Genomic DNA, 19,043 nt, shown 5'->3' with positions numbered 1-19,043 from the left:
GTGTGTGTGTGTGCCCTGCGATGGGTTGGCACTCCGTCCAGGGTGTATCCTGCCTTGATGCCCGATGACGCCTGAGATAGGCACAGGCTCCCCGTGACCCGAGGTAGTTCGGATAAGCGGTAGAAGATGAGTGAATGAATTTTCCACAGAGGGATTTTTTCAATGGCAGTTCTCAAAAAACTGGGACGTAAGGGCTTCGGTAAGGGCTTCGAATACATCGGATAGAAAGAATATTATATTAACCTTAAAACCTTTTACATGACAAGAACATTCCTGGTTATTTTTCATTCATTTGTGTTGTACTGTTTTGATATTAGGAGAAATATCTTTGAATGCGTTTCTTTTTTAAATAAAAATGCTTGCTTGACTTTAAAGACTTTTTTATGTAGTACATAAAATAAAAAAAACACACAGCTAACGCCTTGGTGTATTTTGTGCATTTATACAATGCAATGTTTGTTTATGTATGTATGTATTTATTTATTTATTTATTTATTTCTTCACACAATTGCACTGTATGCTACGTACTCACAAAGTAAATTTCGCTGTTAGATCGTGTTGTAGTTTCACGTCAGCTCTGAATATAATGTTATTTTTAGACGGCGTTAACGCGACGCGGCGCTGCGACTGACACCATCTTCAGCTCTTTGTTTCTCATCACACGGAGGGAAATTCTTGCCACGTTGGATTGTTTAGATGTCAATCTGCGTCATTGTTCTAGATCTGCTTAGACAAGGATTGACTCCACCCACACACACACCCAAACACCCACACACACACACACACACACTGCTCCTTGAACGAGGTCACACTGCTTCTGCTACTTCCACCCACTCTTTGTGTCATTTTTAACTCCTATTAGTCATAGTAGGAACGAGGCATAATTTTGTTTAGAATAATAATAATCTTTATTTATTTAGCACCGCTTTTCTTTTTACATTGAATATGAAAATTGAAGTGCTTTACAATGCAAAGAAATATATAAATCAGGTCAAGAAATTGTCAGACAAACCTAATAATGTAAATAAATTAGAGTAGTGACAGAACAAAGAAAATAATTATAATAATAATAATAATAATAAAAATATATGCAAACTATCCTTTACAACATTTTTTTAGAGATAAGTTAATAATCCTGCACCAGGCAGATCCCAAAATCAATATGATCAAGCTGTGAAGAAAATAGAACTCTGTTTTATAAAAGAAATGAAAAAAATCAAATATATCGGTGTAGGAAGTGTCGTGTCAGACAACCAGCTCAAATGGTTTATCATCCAGGAGCAGAGACGAATTACTGCCGCGTTCCTCCTGCGGAAAACAGAAATTGCACTGCTCCAGTTCAGGTACCAGACTCTGCCGGGCTGAACACACACACACACACACACACACACAAAACACAACAGCTTGGTTAATCATTTATAAATGACTGTTAATCAAAATATTGACAGTTTGAAAACTCTTGGTTGTGTTATTTCCTAATACTCTGAAAATCTGAGTTTAAGTTGCAGTGAAATAGATAGACAGATAGATAGACAGAGACAGACATAGATAGATAGATAGATAGATAGATAGATAGATAGATAGACAGAGAAACAGATAGATAGATAGATAGATAGATAGATAGACATAGATAGATAGATAGATAGATAGATAGATAGATAGATAGATAGACAGACATAGATAGATAGATAGATAGATAGAGAGACAGAGAAACAGATAGATAGATAGATAGATAGATAGATAGATAGATAGATAGATAGATAGATAGATAGACAGATAGACAGACATAGATAGATAGATAGATAGATAGATAGATAGATAGATAGATAGAGAAACAGATAGATAGATAGATAGATAGATAGATAGATAGATAGACAGATAGACAGACATAGATAGATAGATAGATAGATAGACAGAGAAACAGATAGATAGATAGAGAAACAGATAGATAGACACTTTTACAGTCTCTGTTTTGTCACGTGGTGATTTATCAGTCCGTCACTCTGACATCTTTACATTTTTAACCCTTACCAGCTGGAGTTTCCTCAGGCCTGAGTGGCGTCTTCTCTGTCTTTTCCTTTTTAAAGTACATGGCAATGCACAGCGGCATTGCTGAAATGATGATCAAGCAGGCACAAATTATAGCCATGACCAGCTTCATCCCCGGATCTACAAAAAACCAGTCACAATCACATGATTATCTCCTAGCAAAGTACTGAAATAATTAACGAAGTGTCATTTTTTGTGTACAGGCACCTTTGCTGTCAGGGTTTGATGGAATCTCGTTCGGCACGGTGGGTTTTATTTCAGCACAGACGATGTCACTGACGGCCGTCCCCTCAGCCACGATCTGCTGATCCGCCGACGGACAGCTGAGGAGGCGTCACAGAACGGGTCACACAAATGACAGACATATCACACACAGAGATGGAAAAGCTTGTGTTTGAGGCTTGGCTTACCTGCTGCTCCACTTAATGCAGTGGTGATGTATCTGACTGTTGAATGTTCCTTCAGGACAAGGCTGACAATCTCCTGTCAATAAAGAAATGTAGGTTATTACTGCTATAGTCTTTCACAATGATATTTTTATTAGCAACAAACACACAGCGTGAAAAATTGTACCAGCGACATCTTGCACAAGCCGTAAACCCGCTCTTACTTCATATTTATTCACTTATTTAGTCAGGGTTTGACCTGAATCGAAAAGTGATCCGAAAGAGTTGTTCAAAAAACACTCGGTTCCTTGAATCGAATCGTTCAGTGTTTTTCATTGAATTTTGTCTCGAATTATGAGTCGATTTTTCCCTTTTTAGTTAATACAGTTTACTCTTGCAACCTAAGTTAAAATTCTTCTTCCATGTGAATGTAATATTTCACGAAACTGCCTTTAATACTGTCTCAGATTTAGAAAAATTCAGTAGGATGCTTTATAGACGATATAATGTTTATTACAGATACAGGCGAACTGAGCCAAATAATCCGACTCACTTGCCGCTCGTGACTAATTTCATCTCGTGATTAATTTCAAGCTTAAATTGAATTAAAGTCGCCTTTTCTATATTCTTAAACATAGTTTTTAGTAGATAGTGAATAGTTTTGTCTGTATGATGTCTGAGGTTTAGTGTTGAAGGAGAGGAAATTTGTATTTATAGAACTGAATCCCACCAGCGTCAACTAGCAAGTTTCATTAGCTAGCTAGTTTCATTAGCTAGCTAGTTTCATTAGCTAGCTAGTTTCATTAGCTAGCTAGTTTCATTAGCTAGCAAGTTTCATTAGCTAGCTAGTTTCATTAGCTAGCAAGTTTCATTAGCTAGCTAGTTTCATTAGCTAGCAAGTTTCATTAGCTGGCAAGTTTCATTAGCTAGCAAGTTTCATTAGCTGGCAAGTTTCATTAGCTAGCTAGTTTCATTAGCTAGCTAGTTTCAATTATCACGTCTCAAAACTACAAACTACAAACATTGTAAAGTGATATTCCAAGCCATAATGGGGTTAGACGATCAGCAAACAGCCAGAACTGGACTAATGCAAACTTGATAAGTAGGTAATGAACAACCGTCGCAACCGGAAAATCAAGACACGATTAAAGCATCACTGTCAAAAGAAAGAGCTGTTATAGATATTTACACTCTGTGTGTGTGTGTGTGTGTGTGTGTGTGTGTGTGTGTGTATAAGAGATAGGTTGGGAACAAGTGTGTGTGATCAGATTTGGTAATGTTTAACGAGTTGGTTCATTGAGTCGAATTATTGAGCCAACTTTTTTATATTGGTTGGTTATCGTTTTCCTTTTGAGCATCTGTAGAGTTTGACAGGTGTGTGTGTGTGTGTGTGTGTGTGTGTGTGTGTGTGTGTGTGTGTGTGAATAAGGCAAGATATAAGAATAGAAATAAATCTTTATAGAGGAATAACAATTTGAATTATTTATGCAGAGAAGGTAGATAGGTAGTAAGTAGAAGGTCGAGTTTATGCTACGGTTTCAGGGCTTTAGATCATTTTCTTTAAGCCATGAGTACTGTATAATACCCTCTTCCTTGCTTGGAGTTGAGTACAGTACTCAATTCTTATACAGTACATTTTATGTCCTTAGTCTTTTCTAGCTAAGATGTCTAGTGTTCACTGAAATCTAATCTTGGTGGAGGGATGTCCTGCCCAGCACTCCTTAGCTCAAGTTGGCACTTCTTTTGCTTTCATATCCTGTCCTTAGATAGCAGAGCATCTTCTCATATATTTTTTACTTCATATTTTCTGCGGTGAATCTCGAAATCTCAAAGTCGAAATGCCATTCAATTGAGTCAGCTGTCTCTCCATGATCAGTGACGTGACGTGACGTGACATACGGCTAAGTACGGTGACCCATACTCAGAATTCGTTCTCTGCATTTAACCCATCCAAAGTGCACACACACAGCAGTGAACACACACACACCGTAAACACACACCCGGAGCACTGGGCAGCCGTTTATGCTGCGGCGCCCAGGGAGCAGTTGGAGGGGTTCGGTGCCTTGCTCAAGGGCACCTCAGTCGTGGCCGGCCCGAGACTCGAACCCAAACCTTAGGGTTAGGAGACAGACTCTCTAACCATTAGGCCACGACTGCCCCAATAGTGTATTATTAGTAGCTGTCATGTACACGTGCCTGCTATCGATCGAACGGGAGCCAGTTAGCATTGGCATAACTGACAGGTGTGATTTTTGTCTTTGTAAAACTTTGCCACAATTTGGGTCTTTCTGCTGCTTCGAGATTCCTGAATACATTATGAACTGGGCCTGCCGACGCGGGAAACGGATCTGTACGCAGACGTATATGAACAAATCGGACAAAAGAAGCGTCCTCTACGAATGTTGCGGTGATGGGCAGGGCGTAATTGACGAAACATGACAAATAGAGAAACTTATGGTACTTTTTCTATCGTAGAAATCACTTTTTACTTTTTACGTTCTGCGTGAGGTTTTATGTTTCGTATTTTGACTAAATTCCAAATCAGGAAGCATATTTACACAAATATGCACATTATCTAAACCCCTGGTTTAATAAAACAAGAACAATCACTGGTGAAATCATGTCCAGGTTAGAGTAAAAAAGAAAAGAGCCGTTTGGGAGTCGAAAGAGTCGGATGACAAAATGATTCAATAAAATGTGATGAATCATATCACTGCCTCTCTCTTTTCACTGTTTGCCTGTTTCTTTCACTTTCTCATTACCTTCCTGTCCTGCTCGTTCTCTGTTCTCCTTTCTGCATGTTTCTTTGTCTGTGTGTTTCTGACAGAAGGTAATTAGGAAGTGACGAGTTACTCACTTTGCTCTGTAGGTTCTTCTCCTTTGCCACATTGCTGGACGCAGAAGGAGCAGGTTTCATCTCCACACTGAAATCCCTCAGCACACTCACACACTGTATCAGAGCTGGCAGTGCAGAACGTCTTCACCCTCAGTGGACCTGCAACAAACCAAATGTCTGAGTATTCAAGAATGCAGTGTGTGTGTGACTGAAAGCCGGGTGTGTGTGAGCGTGAGTTTTTTTTTGTTCGTACTTATGCATTCGGTGCATGTTTTGCAGGACACCGCATTGTTGATCCTGGTGTATGTTCCGTTCTCACACGGCGTGCACAGGACCTGCACGTTTGGACCACAATTATTCACCAGCCGGTTTCCTGCAGCAGGAAACAAGTGTATCAGATACTGCTGAGGTTCTCTGTGTGTGTGTGCGTGTGTGTGCGCGTGTGTATGTGTGATACTTTCACACTACACTTCTCACTTTTGTGAAACGTGCACTCAGGAAACTATTTCTTTCTTGCTTTCTGTCTGTTTTTCTTTTAATCTGCTCTCTCTCTCTCTCTCTCTCTCTCTCTCTCTCTCTCTCTCTCTCTCTCTCTCTCTCTCTCTCCCTCTCTTTCTCTCTTTCTCTCTTTCTTCCTCTAGTTCCATTTCTCTATTTCTTTCTTTCTCTCCATGTCTCTCTTTCCCCTCTGTGTGTCTGTCTGCTTTTTTTTTTTTGCTCTCTCATTATCTCCGTCTATATCTGTCTTTCTCTCTCTGTCTTTCTTTTTCTTTCCTTCTCAATGTCTGTTTCTCTGTCTGGTTGTAGGGTTCTAAATCTTATCACTTTCTCCCGCTCTCTTTCTTTGGTTTCTGCAGGTAACAGAAAAATAAATAATAAATGAGTAATAAATATTAATGTTGCAAAAAAAAAAACCCAGCAGTCTCTATGCATTAAAACAAATCAGCACAAAACGATACAAGACACACAGTAATTGATTCAGATGTAGTTACACACCGCATGTATTTTGTCATTGTCACTTACCTGGCTTACATCTCACACAGCAAAACTCACTGGAGGATGAAGAGTGAGTCCATTCATCACATCCTGGTTCCACCTCGTGTGATCCCATAAACAGAGACAGCGACAGCAACAGAGTCAGAAGCAGCCACATCACTCAGGGTGTATAAGACATGCACGACACACACACACGGTTAATGGTCAGAGTGGTTTAGAGCTCTGCACACAGTCTGAATTAAAGTATTAGAGTGTAGCGTTGTCACACATGATGTCACAGATGTAACTTCCCAAATGTCACGGTGATGCACACACTACCGTCACTCCCTCTATCTTATTATGCCACACACCCCACCAAGCCCCCACACACATGTGTGCTAAAGTCCACGTATATGAGTCAGTATTAAAATCTGCTTCAATATGTGAACACGTGTGTGTGTGTGTGTGTGTGTGTGTGTGTGTGTGTGTGTGTGTGTGTGTGTGTTTCCTATAAAGGCACTTGGGAGTTTCTTAAAAAGGAGAACAGTAAATACACCACAGGGAATTTTTTTATGAAAGACGTAGAAAATAACGTCGTTAAATCTGTAACATGGTTCTTTCCCCTTAAGACAACGTGAAGTTAAACCGAAGAACACTTTGGTTCTTTAAGGTCTATATTTCCCAAGCAGAGCTCTATTAGAGGTTAAAATCCTTTAAATCCTTTTTCTTTTTATAAATAAGTAGTTAAGTTTTTTTTATTTTAAATGGGTTTAAGACTTTGGCTGGAAGTCTTCAACAGTTAAGGTGACTTGGAGCCCTGAAAGATCTTGAGGAGACCTTTGTAATGGGTTGTTGTGGTATTACAGATGGATTGGAGATCATGTACAAAATGTTCATCACTATTTGAGCCAGAAAGATTTAAGACTAGATGATGGATTCTGATTGGTCAGAAGGTGCTGATTAATTTTTTTTTTTTAAACAGCAGCTCTGACAGTCATTCATGCAATCTTCCAGATACGTTATTGTTTCCATAGCAACAGCTCATTCACAGAGACACGTGAAGCGGATGCTTCGCCGTAAACATACGACAATGATACGGGGTAGATTTCTGTAAGAAATTATTTATTTAAGATTTATGGAAGGAGTCTCCGGTTTAAGGTCAAGCTACAGATTTACAGTTGAGGCCAAAATTATTAGCCCCCTTATGAAATTAGACAAAACTCTTGATTTCTCCATGGAAATGACCATTAACAACAAGTGTTTTATAGTGTGTTTGTTTCCAAAATAACAAAGACAAAATCTCCACTAAGTTTGATTAGGATATTTAATTGAAATAGTGAGTTGAAACAAGAAAGGGCAAAAATGAAACGTCCAAAATTATTAGCCCCCGGTCATTAATAGTCAATAGTGAACCCTTTCTGAGCCACAACTGACAACAACCTCTTAGAGTAGTTCTTTACTAGGTTGGCACAGGTTTCCTGAGGGATTTTAGCCCATTCTTCCATTGCAAATTGCTCCAGCTGGTCCAAATTACGTGGTTTCCGAGCATGGACATTCACTTTGAGCACTCGCCACAGATTCTCAATAGGATTGAGGTCTGGGCTCTGTGCGGGCCACTCCAGGACCTTTGTTTTGGTATCCTTCAGGAACTGTTGGACCAATTTCGATGTATGCTTTGGGTCATTGTCTTGTTGGAAGACCCAGCGACGACCTAAGGCTAGACTACGAGCAGATTTCTGCATATTATCCCTCAAAATGTCAACATAATTTTCTTTTTTCATGATGCCATGCACCCGAACAAGGCTCCCTGTGCCTGAAGCTGCAAAACAGCCCCACAGCATGATGCTCCCACCACCATGTTTAACTGTGGGAACTGTGTTCTTAGGGTTGAAGGCCTCACCCTTTCTTCGCCAAACATAAGCAACATCCATGTGCCCAAACAGTTCCAGTTTAGTCTCATCAGACCAAAGCACAGACTCCCAAAACTCATCTTTACCTTTCAAATGTTCACGGGCAAACCTCAGTCTAGCTGTGATGTGCCGCTGTTTGAGTAAAGGGGTTCTTCTGGGACGATGGCCCTGAAGCCCACCACGATGAAGAGCCCTCACAACTGTGTTCCTTGAAACATCAACTCCAGAAGAGGCCAGGTCAGCAACAATCATCTTGGCAGATGTCTGGGGCATCTTGCTGATATCTCTGACTATTTTCCTCTCCAGGGTTCTTGAAATCTTGCGCTTACGACCACGCCCAGGTTTGTTTCTTACAGAATTTGTCTCCTTGTACTTGGCAATGATGCAACATACGGCGGTTCTAGACACTGTGAAAAGCTTGGAAATGGCAGTATAGCCTTCCCCCTTATCATGAGCCTCCACTATCTTCTTTCTGAGCTCAAGACTGATTTCCTTTGTCTTTGGCATGGTGAGTAAAAGTAGTCTCTCCCAATAATGTGTTCAAGTGCCCTGTTCCTTGGAGTCCTTTAATGCTGATTGAATGCCCAGGTGTTGTTAGGAAGCCAATTGACTGCACAGGTGTGGTTTGAAAGCTGATTGATTAATTAGGTGTGTTTTGAAAGCTGATTGATTAATTGGGTGTGTTTTGAAAGCAAATATTCACAAGGGGCTAATATTTTTGACCACCCCATTTTCACTATATTTGATTATAAAGCAAGCCTAAAAATGTATTTTATATTCCAAAATGTACCAAAAGCTACTAAATAGCACTGGCGAATGTTTGATTATATCAAGTTTTATCAATGCTGCAAACATTGGAAAGATCTTTAGGAAAATGTTCCAAAATTCCTGGGGGGCTAATAATTTTGGCCTCAACTGTAGCTTCAGGACAAACCGGTTTACACGTTAAGGTTTCTCTATAACATGACAACTTATTAACTTCAAGAGTTCCTATCGGTAGTGAGAGAATGACGATGTCCCGCAACATTCAGGGAAAATCTAAACCGATTAAAAGTTCAGATTAAAAGGATGTATTTTGCTTGAATAATTATAAAGAAAATTGTAAATTGTGGTTGTATAAGAAGAATGACACTTTGATTATTTTTCTGTAACGGCTCCCGCTTTGGACGATGAGACATAAAGATATACGGAGAATGTGAAACATTAAAGGTGGGGTCTCCGATTTTTGAAAGCCAATGTTGACGTTTGAAATCACCAAAAAAAACACGCCCCTAACCCAAACGGGTCCCACCCCTGTATCGATAGCTCCGCCCACACATACATACGTAACCCAGGTGACTAATGGAAAGAAACGTGTCTTTATCATAGCTGAAGTGAAGAACAATACGATTGTAGATAAACAAACAAGTAAAAATGACACACAAACATAATCATGTAAAGGACAAAGACATATATTAGTTCTGTGTAACAAAGCAAAACCAACGTTACTCACCTAAGTAAAGTGTCTTAAGTCGTCTTAAGTAAAGGCGTCTTAAGTAAAGTTGGTCACATATTCACAGATTGGAGTTTCCCGAGTCAATAACTCCTGAGCTAAACGCTGTTACTACACAAAACACGGTTGTAGCTGCGTCTCTACATTACTACGATAGAAAAGAGGTGTTATTTGTGTAGTAACAGTGTTTAGCTCAGGAGTTATTGACTCAGGAAACTACAATCTGTGAATATGTGACCAACTTCCTGCTCCTTCAGTTCTCTCCAGCGCTGGAAAGCTGATCCTATATTAACACGTCCTACTTCTTACCTTATCGTAAGTCTTTCTTCACTTTCTTTCTTTGTTTTTATCCTCCACGTCAATGTTAAAACCGCTTTCTGCTAATGTCACACATGCGCACTGAACACTCTCTAAGCCGCATATTGACAAGACACGCCCCTTTCTGCTCATTGGCTACACGTTTGTTTTGATTTTTGTTTTGATTTTTGTTTATTATTCGGCCCGACTCAGTTTTCTGAAGCATTTCTCAAAAATCGGAGACCCAGTCTTTAAGATTTACTGTAAACGTAGGTAAAATGTGATGATTCTAACAAACATTCCTTCTTTTTGGCCCAGTGTCCATCTGGCACTATGAACTTCCACTGCCAAATACTTTTATTAAGCATATACCACTGAGACATTACAGGCACTTTGTCTTTAGTTCAGGTGATTTATTAACACATCTCCTCCATCGTTCATTGAATAAAAGGTCGTCGCTTGGTGTGAAGTAACGGTTAAGGATGTCCAGATCTCAGAACCGTGATTATCTTCTGCGTCAGGTCGTACTCATCTGGTCAGGATTTCTTCATTTGTCCTCGTCATTGGTGTGTTCCCTCAGGAAAGCAGATTTCTTGAGGCCTAAGCTGAAACTGCGGGGTCTGGACAGTGGCTGCAAACTTCTCAGAAATGAAGATTTGGCCTCGTTGTTGCGTTTTTTCATCAGCGCTAGAGCCGGAGTCATCGGGAAACCGTCGTATAACTAAAGCAGAGAAAGTTACAGAAGAAAAGATATAGAAAGACATTTAGATGAAATGAATACTGTAGATATTGAAAGTATCTCACACATATAATACCACAATACAGTGCTAGAAATAAATGTAGAACCTTTTAAAGTTTTTTAAGAGCATTTCTTCATGGAGAAAACCTTAAATGTTATTTATAGGTTTCTTAGCTTAGAACCTTCAGGTATTGAATTTAAGAGTGCAGTGTAATAACTAATAATGTCAGCAATAGAATTAAGCATGCAGAAACTCTGACACACATTGGCCTGACTCTGGCTCCTCTGCAGAGTCTCGGGTCCTGGTGAACTCAGGTCCAGACTGGATTTGCTGATTGGATTTTTGGCCATGTTTGACGGCAGGCCCTTGGTGCTCTGATCACTGCTGATCTTTTTCAGGATATCACCAAGTTGCCAAGATCTTTCATTTTGTGGAACACACACAATAATGGGTTTCTGGAAAAAAAAAAAAACCCACAAGAGTTAGAAAGGATTCTCCTATTTTCATACTTTCCTTTAAAGTAAATTGTCAAAACATTTGAAAATTTATATACTGAGAATATATTACCTTATATTATATTACCTTGTAATGTTTACTGTAATGCCACAAGTATCTGGACCAGGGGCATTAATACAGATTGAGCTGGATTTTAAATGGGTTTTAAATTTTAATAGGTTTTATGAATTAAGAAGAAAATCATTACCAATAATTTGGAGTTTGGATTTTCAACAATTTCAGTCAGGTTTTTGATGTGCTGTATAATATACTGTTTTTATCTTTATTTTTATTATTATTATCGCGTTCGTTGGTTCTTCAAGTGGTTTTCAAGAGTTTATAGGATAATTAAGGTTTCTTATGCTCTAAAAAACTCTGCATAGAACCTATAAGGGTTCCTCCAGAGACCCAATTGACAAACTCTTTATTCAAATTGTATCTTTAATAAAAAAAATAAAAAATACAGCAAATAATTGGATCATTTTCAAGCAATTTAAATCAGACGTATGAAATGAAAACAGTTCAAGTCTAAGAACTTGTTGTAGGACCTTTACGGGTTCCTCTATTTGGAAGACCAAAACGTTCTTGAGTTTTCTGAGAGTTTTTTGAGAGTGTAGATTCCCTGGGACTGCCCTCAGATATGGTCAGGGTTTCAGTTCTTAGACTCAATGTGAAAATATATACAGGTGTGTTATGTGTTAATGCACCTTTTGATTGAGTGGACCTGCATCTGACCCGGGTGTCGTCTCCTCTGGGATGGTATTTTCCCCCATACTCCTGTCCAAGCTAGGTAGATAGTCATGTCTTTGAGTGTGTGAGAAAGATCCAAAATCTTCCATGAACTTCCTCTCCATCCAGATGTCTCTGAGCCTGGGCATGCCCAGTCCCTCATTACGTTCTGTCAGAAACCCGTACGGAAGCCGCTCTGGTTTTTGTGCGGACCTTTTACAAAAGCAGACATATTAACGAGCATTAATCAGAAATGTCATAAAACCTCACACGACTTTACTAAGCGCATTTTTTTAATCAGCGTACTATTAGATTTAGATTATGTGGAGCATCTGATGTATCAGTCATATTAGAATGAGGGAATATATACTGTAAATGTCGTATACAAACTAAGAATCCAGAAAAAAATAAATAAATAAATAAAATAAAATAATAATATATCTGCCTTTAAAGAAACCTGGAAACCATTCATAGTCTTTCTACAAATTCAACAGTTAATGTGAACCTTCCCACCCTTCACTCCAACCACCCCATCTTTACCCCCAACAATACCTAATAGACACACGTACAGATATACCAACCCTACACTCATAAATCCTCGCCTGTTTGTCTGTCTGTCTGTTTCTGTTTGTGTGTTTCTGTCTATGACTGTCTCTGTCTGTTTGTCTGTTTGTTTGTCTGTCTGTCTCTGTCTGTCTCTCTGTTTGTCTGTCTCTATCTCTCTGTCTGTCTTTGTCTGTCTATCTATGTCTGTTTATGTCTGTCTATGTCTACCTGTCTGTCTGTCTGTCTGTCTGTATATGCGTACCTAGCTGGTGTGGGACCCCCCGTTAACTTTAACTTTTTCTTAACTTTATTAAGAAAAAAGGAAAAAAAAAAAAAACTAAGAATCCAGAAATAATCACAAATTGGATTAAAGAAAAATTTTCAAACTCACCAAAACATTGCTTGATGATCCAGCGTGTGCCTCGGCTCAGGCATAAAGCGATATAACCTGTGTCAAAGGTAAATGATAACATTAGACAGACGTAGTATTTCTGCAGTGTTTTTTTTTTTTTTTACTCATATTTGTGGCTCAAGGCCAAATTTAGAACTGTATAGAGTTCACAATGCATTCTTGAACTTAAAAAGCAATGTTACACCCTTAATGTAGTGTCGTATAAACCACAGCACTAAAGAATCAACCAGGCTAAAAAATTCCTAAACTCGATCCACTCACTTGTTTTCATCTTGACATTCATTGATATGAGGATCTGTTACACCTCCTCCAGGAGGCCAAATTTGCCAGTCAGGTCCCGTTTTGTGGAACATTGGCAGTTCTTCAAGATACTCAGGTAAATCCTGGTCTTCTTCTGGAGAGTCCTTAGTCTTCTGAAAGACCCCGAGCGTGTCCCAGTCGATAGGAGAGCCAGCAGTGGGTGGTGGAGGGCTGGGTGGGCAGTCCTGCAGATCTTGTTTTGGGGTATTTGGTTCTGGTTGGTAAAGAGTTTTATCAATCACTGGAAGATCCTTGGGTTTGGCAGCTTTCCATGAGTCAGGAACAGGTAGTGAGGCGGCGTAGAGGATGCGGAACTCCCTGTCGAATAACTCCACTGAAGGGCCACTCAGGACCGTGACGAGCTGACGGTGTAGATGAGCGTCTAACCAGGTCAGGCTGGAAAACACGAAGGGGAAAAAAAAAGTTTGGGGCAAAACATTATTAGTTCAGTTTGCATCTATGTACTCTTTAAAAAAAGGAACCTTTAAGAGTTATTCAGTTGCTCTTCTGAGGAAAACATTAAAGCTACCATGTAGAACCCATCAAGTCTTAAAGAACCCTGTGTTTCTAAGAGAGTACCAAGTATAAAGATGTTAACCAAGACAGGTTTTAGCTAATAAGAAGAAAAGATTTTATGGTTTTATTGCCTATTAATATTTTTTTCTTTGTATCTGGAATTTGACAGATATATAATTTATCTCTTGATATCATTCTATCATGGACACACTTCGCTTTAGAATCCATAACTGTTTGTCCAAATGGGCCACTGAAGATCCTGAAGTTCAAATCTCAAGCAAATGTTAACTCCTTTAATGTAATCTCAAAAATAGATTTGTGATAAACTTAATTATTTTATACCAATTTCTTTTTTTTTGCCCCAATTTTCCAGCCACTAGCTTGGATTTGCCACATGCTTCCACTTTAGAAGATATCTCTTACCTGTAGCTGCCCAGAACCACTGTGTCCAGATCCACCAGGATAAAGTTCTCCTTCAGCTCTCCCACCACCTTCTTCCCATCACTACATGCGAACGTATTTCCACCCAAAATCCGAACTATTATATTCTGTCAAAAGGGCGGATAAGAAGATACTGTCATGTTGTTGGAATGGCATTTGGAGAATTAACATCAATACCTTCCATACAAGAAGGTTCCATCCTAAAGGGTTATTTGGTTTTTTCCTTGCGGAGAAGGTTTAGGAGTAAGTCTGCAATAAAGAGATAAATAGTGTGCCACATGAACTCAATCAGCTCAACTTACTCTTTGACTCGTTCACGCATTCCACAGAGCAACTTGTCAGCTTTCTATTTACAAAATCAAATTTAAGAAAAGATCGTGTTTCCGGTATTCACCCAAAAGATCTGACTTCTTCAACTGGAGTCACAAATGACTCATCACAGAAAAGAAGATCCTTCATTTCCTCATTTCAGAAGAAAAAAGCGTTCCACATACTGTAGAACATTTTCTGTTGACTCAGAACTCGTACTAAGACCGTACGAAGTGCCACATATTTCCAAGTGTTCTGGCAAATTCTAGATATTAGATTAGACTAATGATTTGGAGTTTGTACAACATATCAATAAAGGTTCTACAAGGATTCATAATAATCAATAATCGCTTCTTAACTTCCCAGAAAATTCCCATTCTGACAGGACTACGATCTGTACACTTTATACGTTCTCCAGAAGGATCGTCGAATCGGTGCTTTGTTTTTGTGTAGATGTGTTGGAAAAGGGGTCTTCAGGAGTTATTCACAGAGATGGGGGAATCGAGTCATATGACTTGACTCAAGTCAGACTTAAGTCGCAAATTTGGGACTTGAGACTTGCTTGATAAATATTAAGAAAAGACTCGACTTGACTTTGACTGGACATTCATGACTTGAGACGTGACTCGGACTTGAGTTAAATGATTCAGAGATGGGGACTCGACTTGACTCGAGTCAGACTTAAGTCGCAAATTTGAGACTTGCTTGACAAATATTAAAAAAAGACTCGACTTGACTTTGACTTGACGTTCATGACTTGAGTCCTTACTTGTGACTTGTGACTCTTTGGATAATTAGAGTTCTTAGCTTCCTAAATGCCTTTTCTTTTATAATAAACACACTGAATTTTCTTTTTCACTGAAACTTTTTTAAAGGGTTCTTTGGATAGTTAAGATGCTTCACTTCTTAAGTTCTTAACGAAAACCTTTCTGATAAGGAAACTGTTGTAAAGTTTTTACATAGACACTTTAAGGGTTTCCTTGATGGAAGAACCCTCAAGCACCCTTAATGCTTCGAAGCATTTTATGTACACATCATGAAAATGGGTTCTTTGAGGTTTCTTATATAACTTTTATATCTAAAAGGAGTTCTACTCGGAAACCTTTCTGTTAGGAGAGACTTTTATTGTAGGGTTTTTCAAGAGTTTTCTAAGGGGTTCTTTGGATAGTTAAGGTTCTTAGATTCATAAAAACCTTCCTGATAATTGCAAACCTTTACTGAAGGGTTTTACGTAGAACGGTTTGTCAATGCAGACCTAAAAATTAGCACTGAGAACGATTTAACCGCTGACCGAAACTAAACGGCTACATCTTTAAATCTGGTGTTCAGCTTTGTGTGGAGCAACCAGACCTTTTAAGATGATAATAATATTGCTGTTATAAAGTTTTAAATTCAAAACATAATATTGTTTATTTATATGAACATATCTTTTAATTAGGCAAACATTAGGGCTACTGAGCTGCAGATATGGGTGGCACGGTCACGCCCTGGCACTTCCATGACTACACCAGTTCCCTGAACCTTCTGCAGAACTCCTATGCCCCTTTTCCACCGAGGCAGTTCGAGTGCTGGTTCGGAGCCTAATTTAGAACCAGTTCTTTCTTTTTCGACAGCCAAAGCACCGGCTCTGAACCAGGAAAAGTGGTTCTTAAGTAGCACCAAAACGTTGTTGGTCTAGACTTAAGAACCGCTTGTGTCAGGGGCTGTGGGCGGGGCTGTAGGCGGGGCTACTGTTAGTGCATTTGATAATGTACCTTAAGTATACTGATGTTTAATACACTTTTACTTTACCGCGATATGATACATTATCCGCACACATGATAGTATGTAGCTACATGATAAGGCTAAGTTTTTTCTGTGTTAGCGATAAAATAACGTTATGTACTTTATCGATTACAACCTCCGTTTATACAAATTACATGGAGCTGCACGTACACGTTTTTTTCGCCGCGTTAATGTAGGTTCACAAAGCCATGAGCATTAACAGTAAAGCAACATCCGCCATTGTTGATGTGTTTGTGTTTGCCGCTGCTGCGCTAAAGTTGCTGGGACACCTGACACGTATAAAGTGACGTCACACTCGGCTCTTGATGCTCTCTAGCCGGTGGAAAGGCAAACCGGTTCTTAGAAGGTTCACCAGTGGAACCAACTTTGAACCAGCACCAGTGCTAGCTCTGAACCAGCTGGTTCTTTCCGGTGGAAAAGAGGCACTAATGAACTCCTTGTTGGATGTTTATTTATTTCACAAACCTCCTGCGTTCCGGCTCATGTCACATCCGCCGAATAGAACATCTGAAACGTTCTTAAATCTGTTTAACAGACATAGAGTCTCAATCTGCAGTATACATATTTCCAGTCAAGCGCAAAGTCTGACTAGCATGAATGCAGTGTAACCTGCTCTCGGCTTTGGGTGAAGCATCACTGTCATTATTCATTTTCTGACACACGAAGGGGTAAAAGAATGCTGCATAATTTAATACGACAGATCTGCAAGGAGTGCCGACCTGTTTATTTATTAAATACTAGGTTTAAGTTTGGAAATGACTAATTGGCTAATTGACTTTCTGAAAAACCAGAGTGATTGTTGCTATGGAGAAAGGAGACACATTTAAATTTGACTAACCGGGTGCTCGAGCTGGTTTTGTGTTAGGTTATCTCGTGCAGGTCTTTGGTTCAGGATGATGTAGACGACGACGCCTCGCAAAGCAGCCGAGTGCAGATCTGCGATCACTGTGCTGTCTGTGAGTCTGTCTACAACGATAGCGATCAGCTGCAAAAAAAATACCTGCTTTAATTTATTGTTACTGGCACAATGTCAATTATTGAGCGATGATTAATCTGTTTACCTCAGATAAACTTGTGATTGTCGGGAATTTAAGAGTATAAAATGTATTTAAACTCCCAACATTAGTTATTAGCACAACAAAGCACAGGAAATGCACCGATGCATTGCTTCTGCTTCTACCAGTGAACATGCAAAAAAACGTATATATATATATATATATATATATATATATATATATATATATATATAAATAATTCCTTTTATATTTCGCAAAAAAAATTTTTTTAGAAATTTTTTATTTTGTCATATAAATACAATTTTTCATTAGAGAAGTTGAGCTAAAGCTAATCATCAGAAAGATATATAACATTAGAGCTAAATGAAGCATGAAACAAACATAATAATATGCATATGACATTTCAGTGAGTGAATTTATTACATTTTTTTGGTCTAATCTGAAAAGAGATTTGAACCAAGCCAGTTAAAGTTTAGTTTTGATGATCACCATCGTACCTACCCTGGTGGCTCCCTGTAGCAGCCTCCTGATCACCTCACGGATGTGAGGAGCCTGCTCCACTGGAGGATTTCTGTATATCATGACTCGCTCCACACCATCCCATCTGTCCTTCTCCGGCCAGCCGAGCTCCAGACACGGAGCTGGTGTGTCTGAAAGCTCAGGGAAATACTGACCCGAGACCTCCTGCATTTCTGAGCTGTTCTCACTCCCGACATCCCCGTTTTCGATGACCTCCGTGTGACGATCTTCCACCCAGCTGGAGACTTGGTTCACCTCCTCTGGGGAGAGAAAGGGTTCGAGTCTATGTGCCGACAGTTTGGAGTAGAAAGCTTTGGGACCGTCTCTGAACAGGGACTCCAGGACACTGCGTTCCAGCTCAGAATAAAGAAACCCTGGGTTGGACTCGTTTGCAGGAAGAATGACAACATTCTCATTTAGGCTCGTCTCCTGATATTTGGACATCGTGGCCAAAATAAACAGCAGAAATCTCTTTTAAGTGTTGCTGGTGATGGTGGTACTGGTGATATCTCTCATGGTGTTATGTGAAGAATAAGTGATGTCTTCTGGATGTCGTTCTGAGTTCCCATTTCATTCCTCCTTGCCGTATAAGCACAAAAGGTTTACCTTCGAAAATGAATGCACTGGAAATGCGTCAAAGCGCTTGTGTTGGAAGCTCAAACTGAAGAATGTTCTCTGCCTATCTCAAACACGTCACGAGTGCCTTGTGTACACAAGTTGTGCAATTTGGAAGTAATATTGAAGGCAAGACTTGGGTTGATAACAGCTACAGGGACGAAAACACACACACACACACAACATATAGTACATGTTTATTTTATTTACAGTCATTTATTGTAGCTCTACTTTAAAGATACATAACCTACCTGAAAAGCCCTCATCCATACGCCATGGATCCGAGCGCTGCGAGCCGACAATCAGCAGTAACCGGCCACCGCAGGAAAGCTGCACTTTCTGTCTTTTAATCTTCACTCTATGAGGCGTATCCTAATATTATATTTCCATTGGTATTGTATGCGTTCCTCTCTCCAGTTAACACAAAGTGTCTCTAGTTCTCTCTGTTCTCTCAGACTATACAAATCCACGACTGGTTCTACCAGATGAGCAGGTCAGAGATCCACTGAAGAGAGCATCTATAGTTCAGAGGTAAATCTTGTGCTACTAACAGAAGGGCTGATTAAATATGAGGAACTACATGATGTCTTTTTGATTTGTTGGACTTTTTGAAAATTAAATTTAGGACTTATTCATTCATTCATTCATTCATTTTCTACCGCTTATCCGAACTAC

At 39.4% G+C, this 19,043-nt stretch overlaps 3 protein-coding genes across 4 annotated transcripts in view; 1 reads left to right on the top strand and 2 right to left on the bottom strand.

The window, feature by feature from the left end:
• ccdc50b (coiled-coil domain containing 50b) overlaps positions 1–398 on the top strand; it is a 16,136-nt gene extending 15,738 nt beyond the window's left edge. The window contains exon 12 of one of the 2 annotated variants that reach the window (XM_060858104.1): positions 1–398. This exon is cut by the window's left edge and continues 868 nt beyond it. The gene's annotated coding sequence lies outside the window, so the exon portion shown is untranslated. The other variant, XM_060858103.1, reaches the window with a different exon arrangement.
• A 595-nt stretch (positions 399–993) lies between these two features.
• tnfrsf9b (tumor necrosis factor receptor superfamily, member 9b) lies at positions 994–6,548 on the bottom strand. The gene is made up of 7 exons (XM_060858700.1): positions 6,295–6,548; positions 5,525–5,644; positions 5,293–5,430; positions 2,460–2,532; positions 2,257–2,372; positions 2,032–2,169; positions 994–1,361 (listed from the first exon to the last, which is right to left on the bottom strand). Exons 1-7 carry the CDS (start codon positions 6,422–6,424, stop codon positions 1,246–1,248), a joined length of 831 nt encoding a protein of 276 aa, XP_060714683.1. The 5' UTR covers positions 6,425–6,548; the 3' UTR covers positions 994–1,245.
• A 3,789-nt stretch (positions 6,549–10,337) lies between these two features.
• On the bottom strand, positions 10,338–18,986 carry fam83e (family with sequence similarity 83 member E). The gene is made up of 9 exons (XM_060858620.1): positions 18,620–18,986; positions 17,736–18,519; positions 17,057–17,203; positions 14,107–14,231; positions 13,129–13,563; positions 12,847–12,903; positions 11,888–12,122; positions 10,949–11,140; positions 10,338–10,666 (listed from the first exon to the last, which is right to left on the bottom strand). The coding sequence occupies exons 2-9, from the start codon at positions 18,195–18,197 to the stop codon at positions 10,493–10,495; spliced, it is 1,827 nt and encodes a 608-aa protein (XP_060714603.1). The 5' UTR covers positions 18,198–18,519; positions 18,620–18,986; the 3' UTR covers positions 10,338–10,492.
• Positions 18,987–19,043: the final 57 nt, after the last annotated feature.

The sequence above is a fragment of the Tachysurus vachellii genome, chromosome 22, assembly GCF_030014155.1.
Source record: "Tachysurus vachellii isolate PV-2020 chromosome 22, HZAU_Pvac_v1, whole genome shotgun sequence".
Taxonomy (NCBI): Eukaryota; Metazoa; Chordata; class Actinopteri; order Siluriformes; family Bagridae; genus Tachysurus; species Tachysurus vachellii.
The sequence above is the reverse complement of the archived record's forward strand: the minus strand, read 5'-3'. Positions and strand labels throughout refer to the sequence as shown.